This window comes from Oryza sativa, chromosome 3 (genome assembly GCF_034140825.1).
Source record: "Oryza sativa Japonica Group chromosome 3, ASM3414082v1".
NCBI lineage: Eukaryota > Viridiplantae > Streptophyta > Magnoliopsida > Poales > Poaceae > Oryza > Oryza sativa.
This window is the reverse complement of record NC_089037.1, coordinates 16,019,602-16,044,451: the sequence shown is the minus strand read 5'-3', so window position 1 is coordinate 16,044,451 and position 24,850 is coordinate 16,019,602. Positions and strand designations below refer to the sequence as shown.

General features: G+C 47.8%; 3 protein-coding genes across 3 annotated transcripts; 1 reads left to right on the top strand and 2 right to left on the bottom strand.

Moving 5' to 3' along the window:
• The first annotated feature begins 2,496 nt into the window (after positions 1 to 2,496).
• LOC4333025 (transcription factor bHLH144) lies at positions 2,497 to 6,187 on the top strand. Its single transcript, XM_015776301.3, has 4 exons — positions 2,497 to 2,781; positions 3,748 to 4,126; positions 4,212 to 4,359; positions 4,452 to 6,187. The coding sequence occupies exon 4, from the start codon at positions 4,479 to 4,481 to the stop codon at positions 5,424 to 5,426; it is 948 nt and encodes a 315-aa protein (XP_015631787.1). The 5' UTR covers positions 2,497 to 2,781; positions 3,748 to 4,126; positions 4,212 to 4,359; positions 4,452 to 4,478; the 3' UTR covers positions 5,427 to 6,187.
• Positions 6,188 to 13,003: 6,816 nt separating this feature from the next.
• LOC4333024 (phospholipase D alpha 1) lies at positions 13,004 to 18,177 on the bottom strand. The gene is made up of 4 exons (XM_015773393.3): positions 17,971 to 18,177; positions 16,099 to 16,164; positions 14,087 to 15,989; positions 13,004 to 13,647 (listed from the first exon to the last, which is right to left on the bottom strand). The coding sequence occupies exons 1-4, from the start codon at positions 18,064 to 18,066 to the stop codon at positions 13,157 to 13,159; spliced, it is 2,556 nt and encodes an 851-aa protein (XP_015628879.1). The 5' UTR covers positions 18,067 to 18,177; the 3' UTR covers positions 13,004 to 13,156.
• Positions 18,178 to 22,073: 3,896 nt separating this feature from the next.
• LOC107280375 (E3 ubiquitin-protein ligase Os03g0188200-like) lies at positions 22,074 to 23,667 on the bottom strand. Its single transcript, XM_015774544.3, has one exon. The coding sequence runs from the start codon at positions 23,559 to 23,561 to the stop codon at positions 22,308 to 22,310; it is 1,254 nt and encodes a 417-aa protein (XP_015630030.2). The 5' UTR covers positions 23,562 to 23,667; the 3' UTR covers positions 22,074 to 22,307.
• Between the last annotated feature and the right edge of the window lie 1,183 nt (positions 23,668 to 24,850).

The window sequence follows — 24,850 nt, the reverse complement described above, 5'->3', positions numbered from 1 at the left end:
TAGCTACTGCTAGGTACTAGCAGTGTACTAGCATTTTATTTTGATTTTGACAAACAAATACTAGTATATACAATTGATAAACAAATATATACTGTATCCCGTCTCCAAAATGGCAAAACAAAGGAATTTTGTCACCTACATTCCGCGACTTCTGCCGCTACTCTTTGGCATATAAACGCCTATATATACGCTTGAAAACTCTACCGCTTGCTATGACTCTTTCCAATCATCTGTAATTGAAAATGATGCACGGTCGGTGCTCTCCTCTATCGTGCCCTAAAACGTTTGAGCCTCGTTACGATGTTCTCTATTGGTAATAGAAAATGATCTAAATCATCAATCTAATCCTATGCAATGGTTAAGATCTAGGGCATGTTTGGCATAACTCTAGCTCCAGCTCAGCTCCACTTAAAATGGGAGCGGAGATGTAACTATATCACAAAATGAACTGGAGAGGTGGAGTTGGGTTTAGACAACTCTATTTCAAACCCAACTCCCAGAGCTAAATTTAGGAGTTGGAACTCTATCAAACATGCCCCTATTTACACTAGCATATCATTTGACGGTAGTAGAAACGTAGATGGGGGCATAATTGTCTTAAAAAAATTGGACGCGGGAGGTAAAGTAGTACTTTTACCACTACCTATTTGGAAACCTAAGACTGTACAACCGTGAATCACTCGATCGAAGCCACCGCTGCCGTTGCCGCGATGCTTCTCTTCCCCAACCGGTGCCGCCGCCTTGCTTCTCCTCCTCAATCGGAGGCGGCGGCGACTGCGAAATTTTACCGAAATAAGTTGCATGGCATGTGTGTTTATTTTGATATAAAACTATTTAGTTAGTACTCCCTCCATTCCAAATTGATCTACATATGATTTTTTTAGATTATTCCTAAATGATCTACAAAGTGTTTATTTATTAGAGTTTATTCGTTATTTGTGCATTGGAGTAAATAGACATTGATACATGCATCCATGCACACAAGTATTTATAACCCACATGCAATATCTTGATTTGTTATTGGCTAGGAAATATTGGGGATGGTGTATGCATTAAGTTTGTTGCTAGAGTAAATATAGTATGAGAGAGTTATTAGGGCACCCGCAATGGTTATCTATAGACTCTCTATAAGAGATCTATGTCAGCATATTTTCCTACTTAGAAGAGATTAAATGAAGAGAGAGAACAAAGCTATCTACTAACCTGGAGATAGTCTATAGAAAAAAACGAGGCAATGTATTAGAGAGCTATAGATACCCATGTAGACATACTATTGATGTGGTTTACTATTAATCTAGTTTATTGCTGAGATGTACATGTTTTATAGAGAGCACCTTACTTTACCATTGTGGGTGTTCTTAGCTTTTCTTGGTCTTGGTGTACCTATGAAATATGTAGATCAATTTAGAATGGAGGGAGTCCTAGTCATTCCTCGTAAACAAGCGATTCATTAATATTTACATTTCTCGATGCCCATGTAGCCAATCTTGTGTGTAAGAATGGAGAGTCATGCATTAAATCCGAGAAAGTCATTAAGATGATAGGTTGTTAAATTGAAATATACCTATCAAAAATAAATTTTTCAGATTTGAAAATATGACTATAAAAATAGATGGAGGGGAGTATAAAGTAGAAAAATCGGCACTAATCAGTAAATTGGTTAGTGAATATGCTGCTGGAGAGTTCGGACAATGGACATTCGGCGGTTGCTGAGCAGGATGGTGACAAACTTACTATTTTTTTCAATTATATTTCACTCGGACTCTTTATGTTATTTCCAAAAACATTTTCCATATAATTTTGTAGCGAACCCATATATTCTGACCCCCTCTGTACTACTTTTAACTATGAATATAAAGAGCCTATATATTTTAGGAGAGAGAGAGAGAGTAAGAAATTTCTAATTGATGTTTGTGATAATGTTAGGAATCCGGAGGGAGGGAAAATTTGTCCATCATAATTAATTCCTTTATCCATTTCTCATCTGTACACTCCAACCAAATGGCATATATGGTGCATGCAGCCCCAGTAATGCTCTCTCAACCATGATTTGCCGCTTCCTCCCGACCAATTAACACACCCCTAAAAAAACAAAAGCACTACCTTCTCTTCAACACCCAAAAGATCATCTCTTGAACCGCTTTTGAAAGGTGAGAGAGAGGAGCTTTGCTTAACCAGCAGGGTTTCTTCCTCCCTTCCATTCCATTCCATGTCAGGATCCAACAACTGAACAACATCTCCTTGTGCTATGCAGTGCATGCATGCACGCAGCACACACACCATGGCACCAACCAGTGGCTCGATCAAAAAAAAAAGAAAAAGAAAAAGATGACACTACAGGTATGGTACGGAGTAGTAGTAAAAGAGGAGGAGAGAAGGGGAAAAAATCAGAAAAAGATGGCGAGTAAAAAGGCGAGTCCTATCCTCTATCTCTCTCTCTCTTTCTGTGGGCCCCACGCTATAGGTGAAAGCGAGAGGTCGAGGGAGTGATGAGTCGGAGGAAGGCGTGAACGAACGCGCACGCGGCGCCGCAGGGGCATTTCCGTCCGAGGGGGCCGATAAGAGAAGCCGCGCCGCGGCGCACGCTCTCGCTGTCTCTCTCTCTCTCTCTCTCTCTCGTCCTCGTCTCGGTCTCGCCGTGCGGCTCTCTCTCGTGAGCAACAGCACGCGCCGCGGTCGGCCTCCCCTTCAATTCCTTCGGCTTTGGCCCGGGCGGGTGTGTGAGTGCTCAGCTCCTATCGCCGATTCGTCGTCCTCCTCCTCCTCATCCTGCTCGATCTGGTGAGTGCTTGATTTGTTTTTCTTGGTTGGGTGGGGATGTGGTGCTCTGCTCGATCGACCCCGTGATGTTCTTCTCGTAAAGATTCGTGGGCTAGTTTGGTTCTGATTCTGTATCGACGTGTCTCGCGTTGTCTGTCGCTGCGGGTAGAGTTCTTCAGCCGCTCGGATACTTTCGGTCTTCTTCCCCATGGATAAAAGAGGTTTGTGTAGTAAGTGTTAGTGGTATGTATTCTGTGTATACTGTAATAACTGTTGTGTTGTTGAGTCCGGATGGTGTCAAATCGGTTGGTGTTTTTGGAGATTTTAAGATGTTCCTCGCTAGGTAAAAAAAGAACAAAACAAAGAAACTGGGGAAGTTTTGTTTCTTGGCTCATACAGGGGATATTTGCATGCTGAAGTCCGGTCAAACGACCAAATTTGCTTCTTCCCTTTTCTCTTTTGGAGGCTCTGCTTCTTCCCTTTTCTGGTTTCCGGAGCTAGATTTGTGGTTTCTTGTAGTCAGGTCGAATATGGTGTGTGAAGTAGCTACATTGATACCGATTTCATTGTCAAAATCACATCTTGGGGAAACTTTGGAGCTTGAGGTGGTTTTCATTTAGATGGATGCTTGTGCATAAGGATTTACGTTGTGCCCACGTTAACAATGCCGAGCATATCTTTCCCTCTTCTGTTTTCTTTTGTAAATTTAGGCCTAGTTAGTTTTTTTTTAATCTGGAATGTTTTAGGAATTTACTATGTTATTAGTTAAGTTAGGAGGTTCAGAGATATCTTGTAATCTTATCCACCAATTTCACTTAACTAATGGGAGCTGGAATTTGAGTGTAGTGCTTACATTCTTGCCCAAATGTTTGACTGCATCGATTTATGTTACCAGGCAGGAGTTTGACATAAACATCCTGTATTAGGTTTGCTGCATGGCATGTTTACAGAAACTATTCAGCTAACCAAATTTTCCTCTTAATGCAGGTAATTCTAGTGTTGAGGGTCTGAGGAGCTGAAACTAGCACGGGTACCCTGGCAGCATGCGGTGGCTGGCTCTCTCGGTAGACATCTTCCGCAAAGGGATCTCCTTGAACCTGTACTGCCGGGTTATTCTGTAAATTGCCTCCATTATTGCTCTACTCCAATCCTGATCTTCTAGTCTCTGAAGTTTGGGATTGAAGATCTGGTTGCTGGCATTGCTGTTTGGGTTTCTGTGGTTGCCTGGCAATTCTTTCAAGGAGAACGGGCAGGAGTACTAATGGTGTGGCAACCGGTGGCTCAGACGAGATTCCGCGTGTTTAAACATGAGAATGGAATCGCTGTGAGAGTTATAGCTTGCTTCCAGCCATCCCAAGATTGCCAGGTAATGTAGAAACAAGTGACCTTTTTAAGGCTTGCTTTTCTTTGCTCTGAACAATTCTAACATTGATTTGATATGCTTGTTGCAGGCCGAGTACTTCCGCCATCTTCTTAAGCCCGTGACGTAGTTCGACTCCCTCCCTTCCATTTGCTGTTGAATAGAACCTGTGCTGCTCTAAGTTTTTCTGAAGCAAAAGTAAAGCAGGAGAATTTCCTGTTCATCTCAATTTTCTGGTGGTAAGAATCTCTTTTTCATCATCATGTGTACCTATCTGTTTTCAATTATGGGTAGATTAATAATCAGTTTTTTTTTTTTTTTGCAATTTCAGAAGATCCTGTTTGCTGGTTGTTTCTTGATGGGGGAGAAGGTTAATCCCTGGTGCCATTGGTCTAATCCCCCATGGACCGAGAGCTCTGCAAACAATCTCCACCCACCCGATGTTAGCCTCGACAACACAAATTCAGTGGCGTTGCCAACATATCTGAACAGCGATGGCTACATTTATTCTGGAGTTGCTGCATCTATGCCGTCTATTGCAGCATCAGTTACTGACAGACCTGTTTCATTCTCTTCTAGATTTGTCACAACATTGGTACCCAGTGTAGGCTTATCAACAGCTGAGACACTGAGAAAGAGACCTCTGGTTTTCTTTCATAATGTGAATAATACCTTCACTGTAGGTCCTCTCCTGAGCAAGGGGACATTGGATACAGTTCCAGAGCTCCAAGGTAGCAATGAGACCAATGTAACTGATGTTGGAGCACAAAATACTGAGTGTATGCATGAGAATACTGAGGAGATTGATGCACTCCTGTGTTCCGACTCAGATGAAGGGTGCTTGAAAGTGCAAGAACTCAACAACAGAGTCAGGAAATACCCAATGCAGAATGACACCATGAGTGTGGAGTCGGTAGCAAGCGCTGGTGCTTCCCAACCAGCAAAGAAAAGAAGACTAAGCTCTGGTACCGACAGATCTGTGGTTGACACAGCCAGCTCAGCAAGGCCTGACCACTCCGTTGATCAGAAACATCTCAGCCATGACGACGACGCACAGTCGTGTTGTATTGGTGAAGTGGAAAGCGATCACCAGTTTGCTCTGAGGGAAGGTGAAGAAGCAGAAGGTGATGATGGCCCCGATGATCGGAAGCGGAGAAGAGAGAGGATCCAAGAGACTGTTGCTGCACTCAGAAAGATAGTTCCTGGAGGCATTGCCAAAGATGCCACAGCCGTTCTTGATGAAGCGATATGCTATCTCAAGTATCTAAAGCTCAAGGTCAAGACACTGGGAGCTGTTTCCCTCTAGCTCCTCGATCGATGACGGTTCTGTTCTGGTTCCTGAACCCAATACCTATCCCTCTCTCCATATATACAAGTAATGAGCTAAAACTATAGCAGCAATAAGGTGAAATGAAACTCAGTCAGTTCCATTCGGTGATTCTGAGGACTACTGGAGTGAAAGCTCAATGGTGCTTTGCTTACAAGGGTCCAATGATTTGAGTGGTTACAATGAAGATTCAGTATTGCAGTATATTACTAGTGAATCACCGACCACTGCACCTTCATCCATCCATCCACTGATGGAGAGTACTACCTAGCAGCAAGCCGGTGTCACATCTTTCTTCTGGGTCAGTTCAGTGCAGTGCCTCTTGGTAGGCACCTCCTCCCTCTCATAAAAAAAGGCTCTCATGGCGTTGATGGCGCAATAAGTAAAACAGGGAGGCTAAGCTATAAAGATCTTTTTTCTCCCCTCCATTGTGGTGTGATCCAAAGCAAAGGAAGGAAGGAGGAATGAATGAATGAAGTCCATGCAAAGTGCAGTGCTGGTGGCCTGGTGCTGCATGCGTCGATGGCTTTTTGACCCCCAAAGGTTGAGAGATGAGATGGCGGGGCCGCGCCCGAGGTTAGTTCGGGCTCCTTGTGTGTGTTTGTATGGTGGCGTGTGTAGCTAGCAGAGTGTGCGTGATGGCGTCGTCCCTCGCGCTTTTTCTGCCTTTCTACTAGTACTATACATATATGCTACTGTATACTGTACTCCTATGTATGAATACTGCATGTGTTTGTGTTTGTGTTTGATCCCCCGCTACTTTAAACTCTTTTTACGCGTTGTGATGATACCTGTATCTCAATGATTCGACTTTACGCTGGTAGTATACATACATGTAGGCCTAGGCTGGTATACATACATGTAGTAGTAAGAAGTAAGAGAAGCCGTGGTAACATGGAATGCTGTTGTACTATACCTGTAGCAGTAGTACAACAACAACAACTAGAAAGTGTGTGCAAGGTGCAGGGGCCACCATGGAGAGAGGGGGATTGATTTCGTTTCGTTTTTCAGGGTGTTTTAGGATTTTGGTTGGTTGGAACGGGGGACGCGGGGCTCTCTTTCTTTCCGGGCGGGTGGGCCCAGCGGGCGTCGTTGACAGCATGATAGGGCAGGCATCCCACGCGTGGGCATGGGGTTCGTTTTCACTTGATTGCACGGGCAGGATGGCGAAGGGCTGAGAGTTGCTGCTGCTGCCTGCTGCTTTTTTTTGGGTTGCGACTTGCGAAGTAGTAGTGGGTGGCGTGCATGGCCATGGAGTGGGAGGAGTAGGCGTGTGGGAGGGAGGGAAGCGTACGTGCAGGGTGCAGCGGTGGTAGGCAGCTTTCTGCATGCGGATGCGCGACGAGCGAGCGGAGCGACGGGTAGTTGGAGTAGGGGCGATGCGGAGTGCGGATCTCTCCGTACGAATCAGCCACGCCGATCGCGGGCGGGCGCCCCCACCCCACCACCACACAGCACGCACTCTAGCTACGGCGCGCGCACGGCGGCACGGCACGCGGTGCTGGCTGGCTGGGTGGGTGTTGGATCAACTGCTCCGCTTCGTCCCCCACGCGCGCGTGCGGCCTGCCTGCTTGCCTATCTCTGTCTCGCTCTCTTCGCCTCCTTTTTTCTTCCGGTGGTGTCGCTGGTGCGGGTGTGTGTGCTGGGGTGGGGATCAGTATTATTATTGCGGGGAAATTATGCGGAGACGGGGAAGGGGAATGCTCACTCGCTGCGCAGCGCGTTGACCGTCGCGTGCGAGAATGCTAACGGGCGGGTGATCGCTCCCCCGTCCGCCGAGCGATCACCCACCCGCCCCCTCCCTTATACGATACACTCCTCCCCTTCTTCTCTTCCTATTACATTACACCACACAAATTTTTTTAAAAAAACAAAACGATAGCAAAAATTATGTATAGAAATACTATATATAAAAAATTTAAATTCAAATTTGAATCGGGTATGTAAACTTTTGACTTATAAACTTTAGGTATATAAACTTTAGATGTATAGAAATACTATACATAAAAAAATATTTAAATTCAAATTCAAATTTGAATCGGATATATAAACTTTTGACTTATAAACTTTTGGTCTCTAAACTTTAGATGTGTAAACTTGAGGTGTATAAACTTTAAGTGTATAAATTTTCTAAAATAGGAAAGTAATGCGGTGCCAAAAAAGGAAACCAGTGGAGGGGTGGAGGGAGGGAGGGGGGAGGGGATCGATCGCTACCCCCCGTCTCCGGGGGGTCGATCGCCCATTAGGATCCCCCGTCGCGTGGGCGTGGCGTTTCCGGCCCTTCCTGCAGGCTGCAGGAGCCTTGTTATTACGGGCCATCAGGGTCTAATCCCATCCTAAGTTGCTACATAATGAGATGTGTTAGAGTTTGTATCCAATATGTGTATAAAGTCGGTTATAGTTTAGAACTTAGAGTTGTAATAATAGGTATTAGGACTAGAGTATGAGTCGGACTCTATCGTAAGATCTCTCATAAAGTATGCGTGTCTGTTGTAACCGTATGGCAACTTAGCATAGCAAGAAGGAGCGGCGACCGACAACGACCGGCGTTGAGTCGTTGTAACTCTGATAAGCTGTATATGCTGGATTGGAGAGGAGCACCCGTAATCGATTGGAGATGACCAGACGTGGTGCTCGGGTTGTTAGAGTTTGTGTCGAATATGTGTACAATATCGATTACAGTTTAGGACTTAGAGTTGTAATAGGTATTAGGAATAGAGTATGAGTTGTACTCTATCATAGGATCTCTCATTAATAGAGGGGCGTGACTGTTGTAACCGCATGACGACTTAGCATAGCAAGAAGGAGCATCTGTTGGCGGCGACCGGCCGTGAGTCGTTGTAACTCTGATAAGCTGTATATGCTCGATCGGGGAGGAGCGCCCGTAATCAATGCCCCGGAGATATAGGCCTCGGCTGAACTCCATTACCAAATATTGTGTCCCGGTGTCGTCATCATGTTTGGATCTCCTATGGCGTTTCTTCCGTGTTTTGCTACCGATGTTGATTTCAAGGCTGGTTTTATAACCGGACGGAGGGAGTAGTTATAAGTAGTATAAGTATATATTTGTATAGAAATCTTAAGAATATGTTTATTAATCTATAGCTACTATTTTTTTCTATGGACCAGAACAATTGAGCATGCAGTACAATCATATCACGTTCTACCATGAATCCGCTTTAGCTGTGGGTGAAATAACTTGCTCTCGCGTCGCCCTCCACACGGGGCGGCATGGGAGGCGACGAACTTTGGCCATCCCTTCCCCCCATCTTCCTCCTCCGCCTCGCCGCCGCCTGACTTAGCATCGTTTCTCGTTTCTCGCCGACTTAGCATCGTTTTGGGCGGCTAGGGGAGCATCCCAGGACGGCGGCGGGGATGGCGACGACGATGGTAGGGGCACGGCTCGACGGTGGCGGGGACGTCAATGGCGCGTCGGATCCAGCCGCGGTGGAAGCGGATCCGCCCCGCCCCCACCCGGAGGCGGATCTGGCCACCCGATGGCCAAATCGACCGAACTCATGGCGGGGGTGGCGGAGCTCGCAGCGGCAACAGGGCGAGCTCGTGGCAGGAGCGCCCGTCGTGGCAGCGATGGTGGTGCGAGGCCCGCGGCGACGGTGGCGACAACCGTCAGTAGGAGCGGCTGGAGGCGTTGCTGTCGGCGGCGGTGACAGCGGCGTCTATGGCGGCTGGCGACGGCAATGGTGGTTGTGGCAGCCGCGACAGCGCCTGTGGTGGCGGCGGCGGTGACTGAGGCAGCATGTGGAGGCAGGGAAGGTGTGGACACAGTGTCGATGATTGGAAACGAGCGACTGTAGGATCGAGATGTCGACTAGAGGGGGGGTGAATAGGCGATATAAAAAACTAAATGACACCTAATCAAAACTAACCTAAGTTGCTAAGCTCGGTGATGGTTTAAGTCTAACTAAGCAACTAAGTTATATTTTATAAACCTAGGGTGATAGTGGCTCATGTATGTCTCTAGGAAAGTAAATCACACTCCTAAATCAAGTTTAGCAATCCTAGGGTGATATGAGCTCAAGTATGTCTCTAGGAATGTAAATTGCACAAATGTAAATGCGACAAATAAAAGAAACAATGAGACAAGGAATTTTTCACTGAGGTTCGGAAACTCGTCGGTTTCCTACTCCCCATTGAGGCGAGCCCAACTCCACCGCTCAACCACGAAGTCACCACACACCCCCTTCGTCAAGGAGTAGGCAAGGCGGGAGCCAGCCCACGGAGAGGACTACCCAAGCCTCGATCACTCAGGGTAGTTCTTCCTTCACTCAAAAGGTGGTGAACTCCAAACCACTCACAACCGGCGTCGGGCCTCCTTCACAATCTTCTTGGAGAGGTCACCGGGCAACTCCTCCAAGAGCCATCTAGGAGGCGGCAACCTCCAAGAGTAACAAGCGATGACCCGGCTCGGAGATGATCAAGTGCCACACTAGCTCTACAAATGAAAGCAAATGCACTTGACTCTTAGCTAGACAATCCTCAAACACACTAAGTGGATGAACACTAAGCTCAAATGAGTGTGGGAGAGGTGCAATTGAAGTGGGTGCAAAGAGAGTCCCCTTGCTGCTGGTGGGGGAGTATTTATACTCCCACCCACCAAAACTAGACATTGGGGGCGAAATCCCCCAACTCGGTGTACTGCCGGTCTGACCGGAGGTGTGTGGCCAGTCAGATTGTGCTACTCTACAACGGCTAAAAAGCCGTTGTAGGCCTGACATTGGGCCCCATTGGCCCGGCCGGTCAGACAGTCATGGGGCGGCCGGTCAGACCGGCCTTGGCTCGGTCAGACCGCCATCGGCTTGGTCTGACCGACCTCGGCTCTGGCGGCTCTGGATCGGCCACCCTAGAGCACACCACCCAGGGCATATGATCGGCCGGTCAAACCGGCCAACACCTACCGGTCAGACCGGCTCTGAGGCGGCGGTCAGACCGGCTAGTCCGGCCGGTCAGATTGACACTTGAGGCGGCGGTCAAACCGGCTACACCAGCCGGTCAGACCGGCACTTGGGCAGCGGTCAGACCGGCCCTGGTCACCCAGACCGGTGACAACAAGAGATAGCAATGAAATTTGATTCTAAATGCAAATGATCTAATGTGGCAATTTAAATCATCTTTTTCTATGTCATTACCCCTCTTAGTAGTACGGCGAAGCTAAAAATAAATTAGCAAATTTAATCGCCCAACACCTCGATCAATTTAGAATTAAAACACTAGTTTACCGTCTTTTTTCTCTTCGCTTTGCGCCACCAAATTTTAATCCATTGGTAGTCATCCATGCGCACACATAATCTGAATCTAACTTAAAATGTATAGCTCAATAGAATGGTTAGTCCATAATTAGCGCTTGTCATTAATTACTAAAATTAACAACGATGGCCTAGATACTTTAGCGACGACGATTGCGAGAGGAGGCACGAACGGCCACGGGCGGCTAGCTGGGAGGCATGGCAGACGACCGCAGTTAGCCGGCACGGCAGCGGCAGGAGGAGTGCTCGGAGGCTAGCTTGGCGCATAGACGCACAGGCGGTGGCAGCGGAGCTCGGCACGACGCGAGGAGCCGCAGCTGGCGGCGGGAGGCTGGCGTGGTGTGTGGAGGCGTGGCCGGCGGCGGGAGGCCGGCCTGGCGCGAGGAGGCGCGGCCGGCGGTGGACGAGGCTGGCCTGGCGTGGTGAGGCGCGGCCTGCGGTGACGGGGGCGGGCACGGTACAAGGAGGAGGAGCTGCCAGTGAGTGCGGTGCGGTCTACGATGCACGAAGGCTGGCCGGTGGAGGGGTGCCGGTGCAGTGGTCCCATATGTCGGTAGAGGATGGACGGCGGTGGAGCATTGGGGCGCTAGCCGTGGACTCACAGGTGGTGAGCGGCGAGTGAAAACCCAGCCCAGCCTAGGCCGGGCCAGCAACAATGACGCTAGAAGCGTCATTCCCCTCCTGAGGGCGTTGTCGTGCCGTCTTATCCCTTATGTGTGGATGCCAGGTGAAAGCCCAGTCTCGGTTCCCTTTTAGACCTTGACGGACGGCGGCGGCGGTATTTTCCGTCGTTCCTCTCCTCGGAGACGTCGTTTAGGTATCCTCTAGTCGAAACCCCCCAACCAATTGGTGCAAACTCACTCTAGATTTCATCCTCTTGTGGCGGTGACCTAGTCTCTACAAGTTGGCCACGTCGGAGGGCCTAGGGGGTGAGGAGTTCCATTTTTCTCTCTCACTCTCTCTCCTCAACTCCTGAAGACTTGGATAGAGCGGGGCTTTGTGTTGATTGTAAGGGTTGGGTTTTGGGCGATCTCGGCCGTGTTTCTTTGTTAGCCTAGCGGTGGTCGGTCACGCTTAGCAGCGGCCGGTCCGGTGCTAGCCTTCTCCTGGTACGGTCTATTGGTGGCTATCGATGTGTGGGTGGTGGTATAATTTTTTTCTTTTTTCTGGTTACGACCCTCAAGGGTTGTAATCTTATAATTTTTTTTCTGCTCTATCAATAGAACTTTGCACCGTCTTGTGCGAGTCGTTAAAAAAAAAGAATCTGCTTCAGCTCATTGATGCTGGTCCTCGGCGATGGAGGCGGCGGGAGGAGAGCATTGTACTGATCTGATGTGGTGTTTCCATTTTTCTTCTTTTTTTTTGTATGTAGTGAGGAGTGTCCTAGTATAGAATTGAATAGGAAGCGTTGTTCAAATACCATATGAATACCAACCATATGGAGGTAGTGTGCGATGCAGAGTTGCAGACAGAAACATTGGTGGTGAGAGAATTGGTATGTTGGGTCAAACATGAGTATTTGGAAAAGGAAAAAGTTCACTTTGACTCCCTTGAAAGATAGGCCAAATCTAATAAGTGCCCCTCAACTAGAAAACCGGATAGGACGATTCCTCGAACTACTACAACCAGTGTAATTTGACTCCTCCAGCGGTTTTGGAGGACGGTTTTACTGAAGTGGCGCTGACGTGACGGTGTTAACCCGGTCTTCATCCCACGTGGTGCTTATGTGTTATTAGAATTTAAAAAAGAGTAAATTTCAGAAAACTGCAACTTTAGTGATAAAACTATCAGTTTGCTACAACATTAGCGACATGTTTTAGTTTGCTGCAACAATAGTGTGGGGAATTCGTTATATGTTGCTACGGTACATATAGTTGGGGTTGTCATCCATAACGTAAAAAAGACAAAATTATCTAGTTCAAAGTGAAAAGACTAGGTAAGATGATATGAAGTGAAACTTCACCAATAAAAGAGAGCCCAAACTGCAATTCACCATTCATTTTTATTTTATCTATGTCGTATTTGAACATGTTGCTAAATTTTTCTGAACATGCATGGTTATAGATAAATTTTGATGAAACCTTATACTATAATAATAAATCTATATAACCTTTAGATGGAATCGACAAAATTGGTTAATAAAAATTATTTCACTTTTATTTTTTTTACAGCTATTTCACTTTTATTCACGCAAAGCATGATTGCCTTGCTCGTTTTTCTGTTTGATGTTAGTTAGTTTAAAACATTATGGTATGGAGGGAGTATTTATTTACAAGTGAAGAATTTGAGCAATTGATCACAATCGAAACATGCACGTTTGTTTGACGTTTAGAGCCTGATACAGCATGTACACTTGTAAGTTCACAACCACCTTGCATTGCACGTAAACGAACATTTCTGCACTCAGCAAGCACAGCATGACGACGCATGGGGACTTCCTCATCCTCATGTGGTGAGGATGGGCGGGAGCACGTCAGACTTGGCACCCAGCACCTTCGCCTTGGTGTCCGGGAACGTCTCCGTCGCCGCGACGAGCTTGCCGTCGCTGCCGTCGCTGCCGTCGCTGCCGCCGCAGCCCGTCCAGCGCACCGGGTACGCCATCAGGTGGCCCGGGAGGTCTTCCGTCGGCGGCGCGCCGTCGCCGTCGCCTCTCGCGAACGCGTCCCAGTGGCGCCGCGCCGCCTGGTTCACGAGCCTCACGCTCGCCAGGCTCGACGGCCGGAGGAGTTCGCCGGCGGCCGACGCCGCAGCCGCCCTGCCCAGGTGCTCGTGCCACAGCGCGAGGCGGAAGCCGTGCACCTGGCCCCTCGCCGGCCGGTTCACCGACGCCAGGTGGCTCGGCTGGTACGCGCCCATCGCGATCTCCGTGTCCCGCCCGCCGTCCATCGACCTCTGGTTGATGTTCGCCGACCCCACGATGATGTACTCGTCGTCCACTACAAATAGATCGAACAGAAACAGAGCATCACGACGACATGTTCTTAGATTGATTAAGATTGTCAATTGATTACTCCATCCGTTGCAAAATATAAACATCATTTTAAGAATAGTAATAAGTAAAACATTTTAAATTTTAAATATTAATAACAAAAATTAAAAAAGATTAATTATATGAATTTGATATTACTATATTTATCGTTAAACGAACTGTCATAATATACAACTTTGTTTATTTAAAACATTTTACTATTGCAAATATTTTTATCAAATTATTATCTCAAAGATCGTGTAAAACTTTAAAAATAATTATATTTTACTCCCTTTGTTTCACAATATAAGTTATTTTAATATTTTCAATATTAATGTTAATGAATCGGTCTATCTAGATTCATTGTGAAACGAAGGAAGGAGAATGGAGGGAGTACCCCGTATTACCTATCATCGTCTTGGCGTGGACGTAGATCATGAAGCGGCGGGCGTTCTGCGCCCTCATGTAGTCGGTGTCGGGGTCGGGGCGCTCCGTTGGCTCGTAGCTGTACCCGCCGGGGACGGGGAGGCGCTCGCGGTTGCCGAGGCAGAAGAAGTTGAGGTAGTCGGTGGGGTCGGCGCGGATCCCCTTGGCCTGGATGGCGGCGTCCACGTCCCTGTACATCATCTCCATGGTGCGCCGCTGCCAGTCCAGGATGGCCTGCACGGAGTCGCTCTCCGGCACGCCCTCCGGCCACATCGGCACCACCACGTACACGGCGAACCGCTCGCCGGCGGCGATCTTGCTCGCGATCTTGAGGGAGAGCTCCCTCGGGACCAGGTGCAGCGCGTTGATCCCCTCCACGCTCGCCACGCCGCCCTTGCCGCCGCGCCACGCGTACGAGCTCCCCAGGAAGTACTGGTTCTCGACGTAGATGAAGTCGCGGGCGCGCCGGATCGCGTGGATGTACGCGTCCTGGATGCTGCGCTCGATCACCTGGTCCTTGCCGGACACCAGCCCCGCCGCCGCGGCCTCGTCGGGGCTCTCCGGGAACCCCGCCGCCGCGCCGCCGTCGATGGAGCGGAACACCTGCACGTTCCAGTGCTCCGGGTCGGCCTGGTCGGCGTCGCGCGCGGCCATGCTCCGGTCGAGGGTGACCAGAAGGCTGTCCTTGCCCCTGCCGGCCTGCTTGCGCCACCGCTGCTCGAAGTTGTCGAGCACGTCCCAGGCCGCGGGGCCCTCGACGCGGCAGTGGATGTCGTGCCATGGCTCCCTCGGCCCGCCCTTGGCGATGGACGCGCCGGGGAAGTTGGGCTGGTGGAAGTCGCCGCGGTGGGTGGTGTCGAGCGTCCGGAACAGCGGGTGCTCCTGCGTGTCGTACCTCCCGTCGCACAGGTCGATGCCGCCGAGGAAGCTCACGAGGCCCGGCGCCGTCTTCCCGCCGCCGCCGTCGACGATCACCGTCTTCTGGTGGTGCGTGAACATGGTGGCCGTCTCGACGTCCTGCACGTAGCTCCGGCCCTGGTCGGGGTTCCGGGGGCAGAGGACGCAGTGGACCTTGGTGCCCTCGAAGTACCTCGCCGTGTCCTGGTCGTGCGTCGCCATCAGCCCGTCGCGGCGGATCGGGCCGAGACCCACCGACGTCCGGTCGTTCCACACCAGCAGCAGCACCATCACGCCCTGCTCGGCCTTCCTCTTGAGCAGCTCGCCGAGCGTCTCCGACGACGACGACGGCCGCCGCACCAGCACGACGTCGGTGTTGACGGACCACCCGGCGACGTACACCATCCTCCGGGCGCTGCTGATCGCGTCGAACACGTCCTCCCAGCACCGCCGCGGCTCGTACCACCTGCGCCCGGCGAGCTGGATGCGCGGCGCGAAGCCGTCGGCGATGTGCGCGTCCTGGTACAGCCTGACGCGGCACCCGCGGCGCTGCGGGAAGAAGGTGCGCGGCACGCCCTGGTACGCGCCGCTCCCGACGCCGGCGCCCCAGCGCGCCGCCGGGTCGGCGGCGACGCCGGTGAACCGGAGCTGGACGCGTATCTTGTCCCCGCCGTCGATCGGGCGGCGGCCCTCGCCGCAGATGGGGAGCCACAGGTCGGACACCGGCGCACCGGCGGCGAGGCCCTCGTCGACGGGGAGGTAGGCGCGGCCGATGAGCGTGGCGCCGACGGGGTTCTCGGCCTTGACGGTGAAGATGACGTCGCCGGCGTAGTGCGCGCAGTAGATGTGGAACGACTCCTTCCACCGCGGCGTGCCCGTCGGCTCCACCGTGCGCGTCCGCGCGACGCGGGCCTTGTCGATGTCCACCGTCGCATACAGCTTGCCGGACAGCGGGCCGAGGCCGACGGCGTTCTCCACCTGCTGCGTCTGCACCGCCGCCGCCGCCGCGTTAATATAATCATTAAGATACAATACAACACTGGCCTTAATTTGATGGCCTTATAGTATTAGGGTTAGTTTGTGATCAAGCTTAAACCTGGCAGCTGTTGCAGAAGGGCAGCTTCTTCTTGATCCATGAGAAGACCTTCTTCTTCATCAGAGTCTGGTTGAAGTGTTTAAATTTTCAGTTTGGTTAATTAGATTGCATTTTCAAACTGTAATGACTAATGAGAATCATATCGCAGCTCACGGTGGTTTATGTTCGCTCGGGTAAAAAATATTTGACATTCAGGATATAATTCAGTCATGCTTTTAAAATTCTGACCATCAATGTTTTCTCAAATACGTAGGCCGTGTTTAATTCCACAGTCAATTTTTTTTTAAGTATACGGACACACATTTGAAGAACTAAATATAGACTAATAATAAAACAAATTACAAATTCCGCATGTAAACTGCGAGACAAATTTATTAAGCCTAATTAATCATTTATTAGCAAATGTTTACTATAGCACCACATTGTCAAATCATGGTGTAATTAGACTCAAAAAATTTGTCTCGCAATTTACATGCAATTGGTTTATTTGTCCACATCTAATACTCTATGCATGTGTCCAAACATTTGATGTGATGGAATTTTGGAAGTTTGAAGGAACTAAACACAGCCGTAGTTTAAAAACAATCTTAAAAAGTAATACTATTAATTTATTGGATTTTTAAACTTATTCTAATGTAATATTAATTACTGAAATTTTAAAATTTTGATCGAATATTGTTTCAAACGTCAAATATTTATGACCGGAGGAAGTAACTTATAAGAAATTCAATATACATTATTATTGCATTTATGAGGATGATTCTAATCAGTCGAGGATTGATTTTTATCTCCTTTATGCATTTTCTTTTCTCTTAAATGCAATACAAACTGTGTTGGAAACTTCTAAAAACAGATTTGACGATATACTAGAATGCTAAGAAGTTCATCTAACATGAAATTCATACAATTGCACAGCAGCATAATCCATGCAATTATGTCACAATAATAACATGAATTGGATATAACTTTTTTTTTACGCTTAACCATGTTATTAATGGTGTGTCAAAAGTACAAGGCCAAGAGGCCGAAAAAAACACAGAGGAATACAGCAATTGAATGTTCGTTTTATTTTAAATGGAATTGAATGTTTTTCTATCAAATTCGTGTAAAATTTAGACATGTTGAAAAGCAATGTTCGAGATAGGTCCTCTTCCATTTCCTCCCCCTCTACGCAAAATAGCCTCCCGGCCAACTTGTAGTTTGGCTGTGTTTGTTCCCTCAAGCGTTAAGACCCGTGTTCTTTTTCGTAGTTCTACACGTCCACATCACACTCTCACACAGATAAATATATCTCCTAACACATACTAAAAGAGATGGAGACGACAACAAATCATTTGTCTCATTAAGTTCTTATTAAATACGCAACCATGTATGCATAATATTTATAAGTATTAGGATTTAAACCTTGGTGGGTGACGTCATACATGCATGACACAACAACACCACCTTAGGTGCTTCTCTGGTTACCTTCTCTTAATACAACTATATGCAAACCTTTTGTATATAGTCTAAGGATCTAAAATTCCTAAGCTCAGTCAGGAACAGGAAATTGTATTCTTTTGGCAGAGCCTGCCACATGTGCTATTCCTCTTGAGCAAAATATTATGTCAATCGGAGTCCAACCCATTGACTTCATTAGTCTTAAGATAAGCTGCACTAAGAATTCAGATAATGTTTCCCTTTTCCTTTCTCACTGCAAAAACAAAAAAGAACAGCAGGACATGTCTGTCTATATTGTCATTCAGAACCCCAACTCAAAACATTCACACTCTCACTGAACATTCAGATGGAAACAACACCTGAACATATAGTACTTTCCATCTTTCAGATACAGGAAGAAACTAGTTAGCTGGGAGGAAGCGTTAAGCGTACCTTCCGGGACGGCCTGAGCTGCCCATCTGACGTCACGGACAGGTCTGCTTCCACGATCTTGGCGTCGATCACCCCGTGCAGCAGCATCCGTGCCATGGCGCCCGGCTTCCGATCTCCTCCTTCTGGTTCAGTTCTTGCACTCGTTGCCCCAAAACCTAAGATTGTTCAGAGCCTAACATGCCAAGACAAGTGCAATATATACTACTACTCTGATCAAACCCAGATTGCAGAGCATGTTGCGGCTGCAAAGGATTATCCATGGAGAAAAAGGTGCCAGAAATTTGTTCTGTGGGTCAACAGTCTACTAAACTATGCATTCTTTTCTACCTTCCTTGAAGAACAATTCAGAAGAGAAGACAGCTCGAGGGGGCTAATGGAAGGGTATCGCAGCAAGGGATCTTGAGCAGTGGAAGAAAAGTAAAGGACAAGTTCGTTGCTACTAGATTTCCCTTGCTTTCGCGAGATGATATTTCTTCTAGATTTCAGGTACGCTTTGTCTAAAACAAAATGATTTCAGGTACGTGTAAAGATGAGCGAGAAAGTGGTGAAGATTCGAGTGCAGTGTCATTTTATTTTTGCAGTTTACTGCTCCAGCAAAATTATGTGTGCTTTCTATTGAGTGTTGCACTTAGGTTGGACTGAATACAAATGTTCTCCCTTCAAGATAGAATTGATGTCATTTCCTTTTGAACATCAAATAAACAGATTCACAGTAGTATAAAGTAATAGAGCAAGAATCTAATGAAAAGAAAAGGAGGGGATTCTGCTGGAGTGCAGGGATTGCCAAGCTTAGCATTCTGTTATATTCTGACAACAGAACAACTAAAAGGCACAAGCTAGATTACACTCTCCAGAAACTAAACCAAAAAGCAGATTTGTACAGCATCAGCAGCTCCTAGAAGACCAAATTCAGAGTCCACAAAAAACACCAGGGTTCAGGCAGGGACTTCATCATCAAAACACCACCATCTTCAGTTATTGGGCCTTGGTTTTCAATCTTCATAGATTGCTATGTAAACATCATGGAACTTATAGACAATATTCTTTTTGGAAAATGTATGGAATATTGTACATAACTGCATATCTTACCTCATGGCACAAGTGGCCAAATTTCTTTGCATTGCCAATTCCCAACAAGTGATATGAATCATTTTTATTTGATGAAGGAACAACAATCTGCTCCGATTATCTCTGTACATAATATTAAGAGGATAGCAGTCATGTACTTGATAGGCTAATCAATTTGACTTGGACTAATGAGCACTAGGAGTAGGAGGACTGCAAGATACTTTGACTTCCCTGAGAAGATGCATATGATAGCTGGGACTAGTTTACTCCTTGAAGAGGTGAGCTCGTTTATCAGATGAACCTGCATTGTATTTTTATAATTTTTTTCTCTTCCTGATTGGAAGTACAGCAAATGGAGTAACAACTAAACAAGTCAAGATAACTAATTAAGCACAAGCTGTTCTGCAGTTTTGAAAAGAACATGGAATTAGCACGACCTGTTTAAGATAGAGATGGCCTGACTAAATTATACTATCAGGTATTTGTAGTTCACAGCTGAATTTCTAAGGTAATACCCAGTGAAATATATGTTTATTTTTTAAGAGAATGCAATGCATCTTGCTTGCTCTGTTGACCAAAGAAGGCTTTGTATTTGCTACTTGGATTTTAAAACCATAATTAGATTTGGTGGCATCTTGCTGTACAGATACTTAAATGACTGATTGACTTTGCACAATGTATTACATAAACATGTTTTCATTTTGGAATATGGAAATAGTGAACTATTCTTATATTGAGGAACTTCAAGACTGAAGTATTCCCTCTGTTTAAAAACAAACGTTTTTTCCCCTAAATATTCGAGACATGACTTTAATCGTAATTTTATATTATAATTAGCTTATGAATTCTAATTAATGATATTAATTTTCAATATAAATATACACATACAACTTATATTTTCAAACGATCTATTTTAAAAGTCGCTGATAGTTAAAATTTCAAAAGTTTAACATAATCTTATATAAAATGATTTATTTTGTGATCAAAGGGAACCTAATAATAATAGCATGTTGATGTAAAATATCGATAATCAATCATGGTTCTACTATTTGTTGACTCCCTCCTATTTAAATTGTAATGTCCCTGAAAAAGTCATCAAGGTTTATATACACTGGTTTGAACTATAGAATATGCAACAACTTGGCTATCCAGTTTGCACCTACCTCTAAACAATTCCAACCAACTTGTTTCTAACCAATGATTATTTTTTATTTGTGATGAACTATGTCAGATTCAGAGAAACCATAATTTAACAGAGTCTCTGTCGGTACAGTGGAAAAGAAAGTATTTGCATTAGTGGCCTTGAATCATTCTCCACTGTATTATTTGTTCATTTACTGTCAGACAATTCTCATGAAAAGGTCTGAAGATTACTTGCATTAGAAGTTGAAGAGACCTCTTTTCCTGCCTTGTTCTTGGGGAAATAGATATGTATATTCATGGACTGAAAGAAGTCGATTGCGAGTTAGTAGACTCGTAATACTGTTTTCACCATAGTTATTAGGACCGGATCGGACGTTAAACCGGTGAAGCCGTCGGTTCACGGTTTGCATGGTCCGACCGGTTGGACCACTGGCTCAACACGGGTCAAATAGCTTCACATATTTATTAAAATCATAACTTAGTGGTGGGAGATTGCTTCCTAAGAGCATCTCCAACAGTCTCTCCAAATGATTCTCCAAGCTAAATTTTAGCCATTCCAACGAAAAAACACCCTCCAACAGCCTCTCCAACCGGATGGCTAAGCCATCTGGCTGGCCAAAACCCTCCCTCCACTAGCCAAATTTGGCCCGCCAAAAATGACTGTCCAACTGTGGGCTCCACGCACATTAACATCAGGCTATTGTTTCTCGTCGTTGTACGCGACCGCCACGGCCGTCCGCGGCCTCCGCCGGCATCGCCGGCCGCGACCTCCGCCGCCGACCGCGGCCACGCCGTCGCCCGCTGCGACCGCCGCCGCAGTACGCGCCGTCGTCCGCCACGTCCGCCGTCGCCATCTGCGTTGTCACCGGCCGCGGCCTCCGCCGGCGTCCGCGCCATCGCCGGCCGTGGCCTACGCCACCGCAGTCCGCGCCGTCGCCCGCCACGACCGCCGCCACTGGCACAAGCTCTGCAGAAGAATGAGCAGAGGATGGGAGAAGGGGGAGGAAGAAGAAAGAGGAGAATGACAGGTGGGGTCTATTGGTTAATAGAGAGTGGAATGTGGAGAGTCTATTGGAATAGAAGACAAATTTCACTCTCTAAATTTTTGTTAGACTGGCTAAATAGGTATTTTGAGAGTCAAAAATGGCCACTCTGTTGGAGATGCTCTAAGAGCACAGGTTGGCAGTTTGAGTCCACCGCGCGCCTCTTTTTCCCCTAATTTTCTCTTCTCTCTCCCATCTCACGTTCCAACTGCCTGTTACCAGTTTATGCTCTGGTCTAATGTCCGGTTTTTCTCCGGTTCATACCTAAAACCGGCAGTTCAACCGGCTTTCTTCCGGTTTGATTGCATGGCTGATCTTTTGGCTGGACCGGACCGGTTGAGGCCCTGGTTCCGGATTTTTTCGGTCGGACCGCCGGTCTGGTCCGATCTTAATAATTGTGGTTTTCACTACTGATTTTCCCCAGAAGTTTGTGGAGCTAATCAACAATTAGGGCATCCAGTTTAGGCTCTGAATTCCATGCATTGCTTGATGTCAGGGGTCATGGTAATTGCTCATCATGTCAAAGCTTGTGATGCACTGTCCTCCTCAGATTTCTGAATTGATCTTGGTGTGATGCTGCAGATTTCCAAGATAGATCTCCCATGATTGTGCCCTTGTACTTTATTGGGAACAAATTAATTTGTGTAAACAACCTTTAATTTATTTTCCTTGAAAACTGGTGCATCCACTGTTAACTGCATGGACATAAAGTCTTTTATGCTTCAGCCTTCAGGTAGGTGCATCTTTTGTGGTCAATGGTGATGATGGATGAATTGGAATGTTGACTTTGATGAACATTACATGTAAAATGACCAGAGTTAAGATCAATTTAGAGTTTCATGCCAGAGGTATCCCCATGAATTAGAGATTGTTAGGGGTTTTTTTTCATGTTCTGTAGTTCTTGCAAAGATTACCACATACATCAACAAATTGTCTGATCTAAAATGTACAGTTCCTATTAAAATTAGGGGTACATTCACCATAAGCATTTAATCCCCTCTTCTACTTCTAAAAGGATTGCTGGAATGAAAAGATTACCAAGGAAAGAAAAATGTGTACAGCTCCTATTGAAATTAAATTTCATCAATATGAGTTGCATTTCATCGCTGTGGCGCCGGCGGCGGCTGGAACGGCGGTGGACACCTGGAACACCTCGGGGTTCCAGTCGCCGGCGGCGACGTCGCCGTCGATCACGAATCCCGCGAACGTGAGGCTGTGCGCGTAGTACTTCTCCACGTCCGTCCCGGCGTCGCCGTGCACCACCACCACCTCGACGTCCTCCCCTTCGCCATGGCTCGTGCCGGTGGCGCCGTGGGTTTGCAGCGGCGCCACCCTCCGGCCGCCGCCGCCGCCGCCGTCCATGTCGCTGTATCGCGGCCCGGACAATGCACGGAGCAGCGCCGACCAACGCCGGCTCGGACGCGCCGCCGACATTGTCCGCGACGCCGCCGACGCCCACCGCCCGCTCGACGCGGCCGCGGGCGCGGTGACCGCGCTCACCGACCGGCGGAGCAGCTTGGCCTCCTCGATCTCCCTCTTCAGCCTCTCCGGCAGCCGCAGCGTGTACCGGTCCACCCGCTCCTCCGCCGTCAACGACTCCGGCGGCTGCTGATCGGACGGCGAGTCCTTTCCGATCGTTGACTCCGGTGTGTCGACGTTGACCACCGTGTGGTTGGGCGCCTCTGCCTGCGCGGCGAGGTCAGCGGCAAGGACGTGGCCGGCGGCGGCGACGGCCGGGTCGGCGAGGTCGGCGCGGCAGACGGGGCAGGTGACGTGCGCGGCGAGCCAGACGTCGATGCAGGCGGCGTGGAACACGTGGCAGCACCCGGGGAGGAGGCGGAGCTTCTCGCCGCCGTCGGCGAACTCGGCGAGGCAGACCGCGCACTCGAGCGCCCCGCGCCCGGCCTTCACCGCCCTCGCCGTCGCGTACGTCAGCACCGGCAGCGCCTCCATCGCGGCGACGTCGAGCCCCGCGCGCCCCCTCCTCCTCCCGGCGCTCCCCGCGAACGCCGCCGCGGCGGCGGCCGCCACGGCCGCGCTGGCGTGCACCGCGCCGCCGCCCCCGCCCCCACGGAGACGGTGCGCGGCGGTGGCGGCCTCGGAGCAGCGGCGGAGGTACGCGGAGAAGAAGCCGAGCAAGAAGAGCGCGATGACAACCCCGACGAAGAGGAGCGACGTCGCCACGTTAAAGCCCGCGCTCCCGCCGCCATCCGCAGCCTGTACCGGTGGCGGCGGCGCCGGCGTGAAGAGCTGCGACGAGGCAGGCCGAGCAATGGCGAGGAGGAGGAGGAGGAGGAGGAGGAGGAGGATGCGTTGGCATGTGGTGGTGGGCGCCATGGAGGTGGAGGTGGAAGTGGAGAGATGTGTGATGGCGAGAGGAAAAAATAAGGAGAAGGCGGCGGGAGAAGAGGTGGAGACGTGGGAGGAGTGACGTGCGTGGGAATTGAAACGGGTTGGAGACAAACCTCACAATTACACATCTCATGTACAGGTAATAATAAGTAATTAAGGTAGGACAACTGATTAAGACGCATATATACGAACAAAAGATAGCGTCATTGTAAGTACACACCCATTCAGAAATAATTGTGTAAAGAAATGTAATCTAATCTAAAAGTAGTTACATTGTAATATCCCTATTCACAAATAATTGTGTAAAAAAAAGTAATCTAATCTAAAAGTAGTTACATGGATGTAATATCCCTATTGTATAAAGAGTAGTGCTATACATCTAACTGAACTGTACGGCTCTTATACGACTGCACCAAATCAACCAATCACAGGATTCATAAGCATTCACGTGGCCCAATCAAAACAAGTTAAAATCTGTTATGTGCGGTCGTATGCAGGTCGTACGTATAGAGTCGTATGTACAGTCATTCTGTTCTATAAAACATTTTGCTACAGTTTCTTCTATCTTTGGGGATTAAAGATGATGACGATCGAACAAAATGGGGCTACGCTACGTGGGTGGTGTTCAGTGTTCTCCATTGTGATCGGAAAGATAGTCAATGGTTACGCAAGATGGCTTGTAATAAAAGATTGTTTTTGTTTTGATTCGTATAATATAACGTGTCTAAAGTATACTCCACTAGATCGCTAGTGTGTTTTTTTTTTCATTGCCATTTCAGTGGGCTGATCAGGTATGGAAGAATTTATGTTCTTCGGTGATGACATTTTGTCATGAGTTTTAAATGGTTGCTGCAAAGGTGATTACCAACTTAAGTACCTGCTAAGCATATGTGTGTGATGACTAAAACACCCTTACATTCGATTAACAAGAGAAAATAGTTACTGTTTCTTCTCGAAGCACCTGCTGCATTGGAGATTAATTACCTGTTTGGATATGCCAACCACATAAATTACAATTCTATATGGAGAGGGAGGAGTACCAGGGGGAATATGGGATCTGCCATTTGTTGACTTTGTTAATTCAGGAGTAATCCAAAGTGTTCAGTGCTACTCGATCGTACGTACTAGTAACATGGATGTGTGTGGTTTAGGCAAAGTCAAACCCTTTCTTGTGGTTGGTGATTAGCCATGTGGTGTCGTGGATGGAGACATTTTTCTTTTTCAGCTCAAAACTTAATCCATCTTTTATTAAAAACATTTTTTTTCTTTTTCAG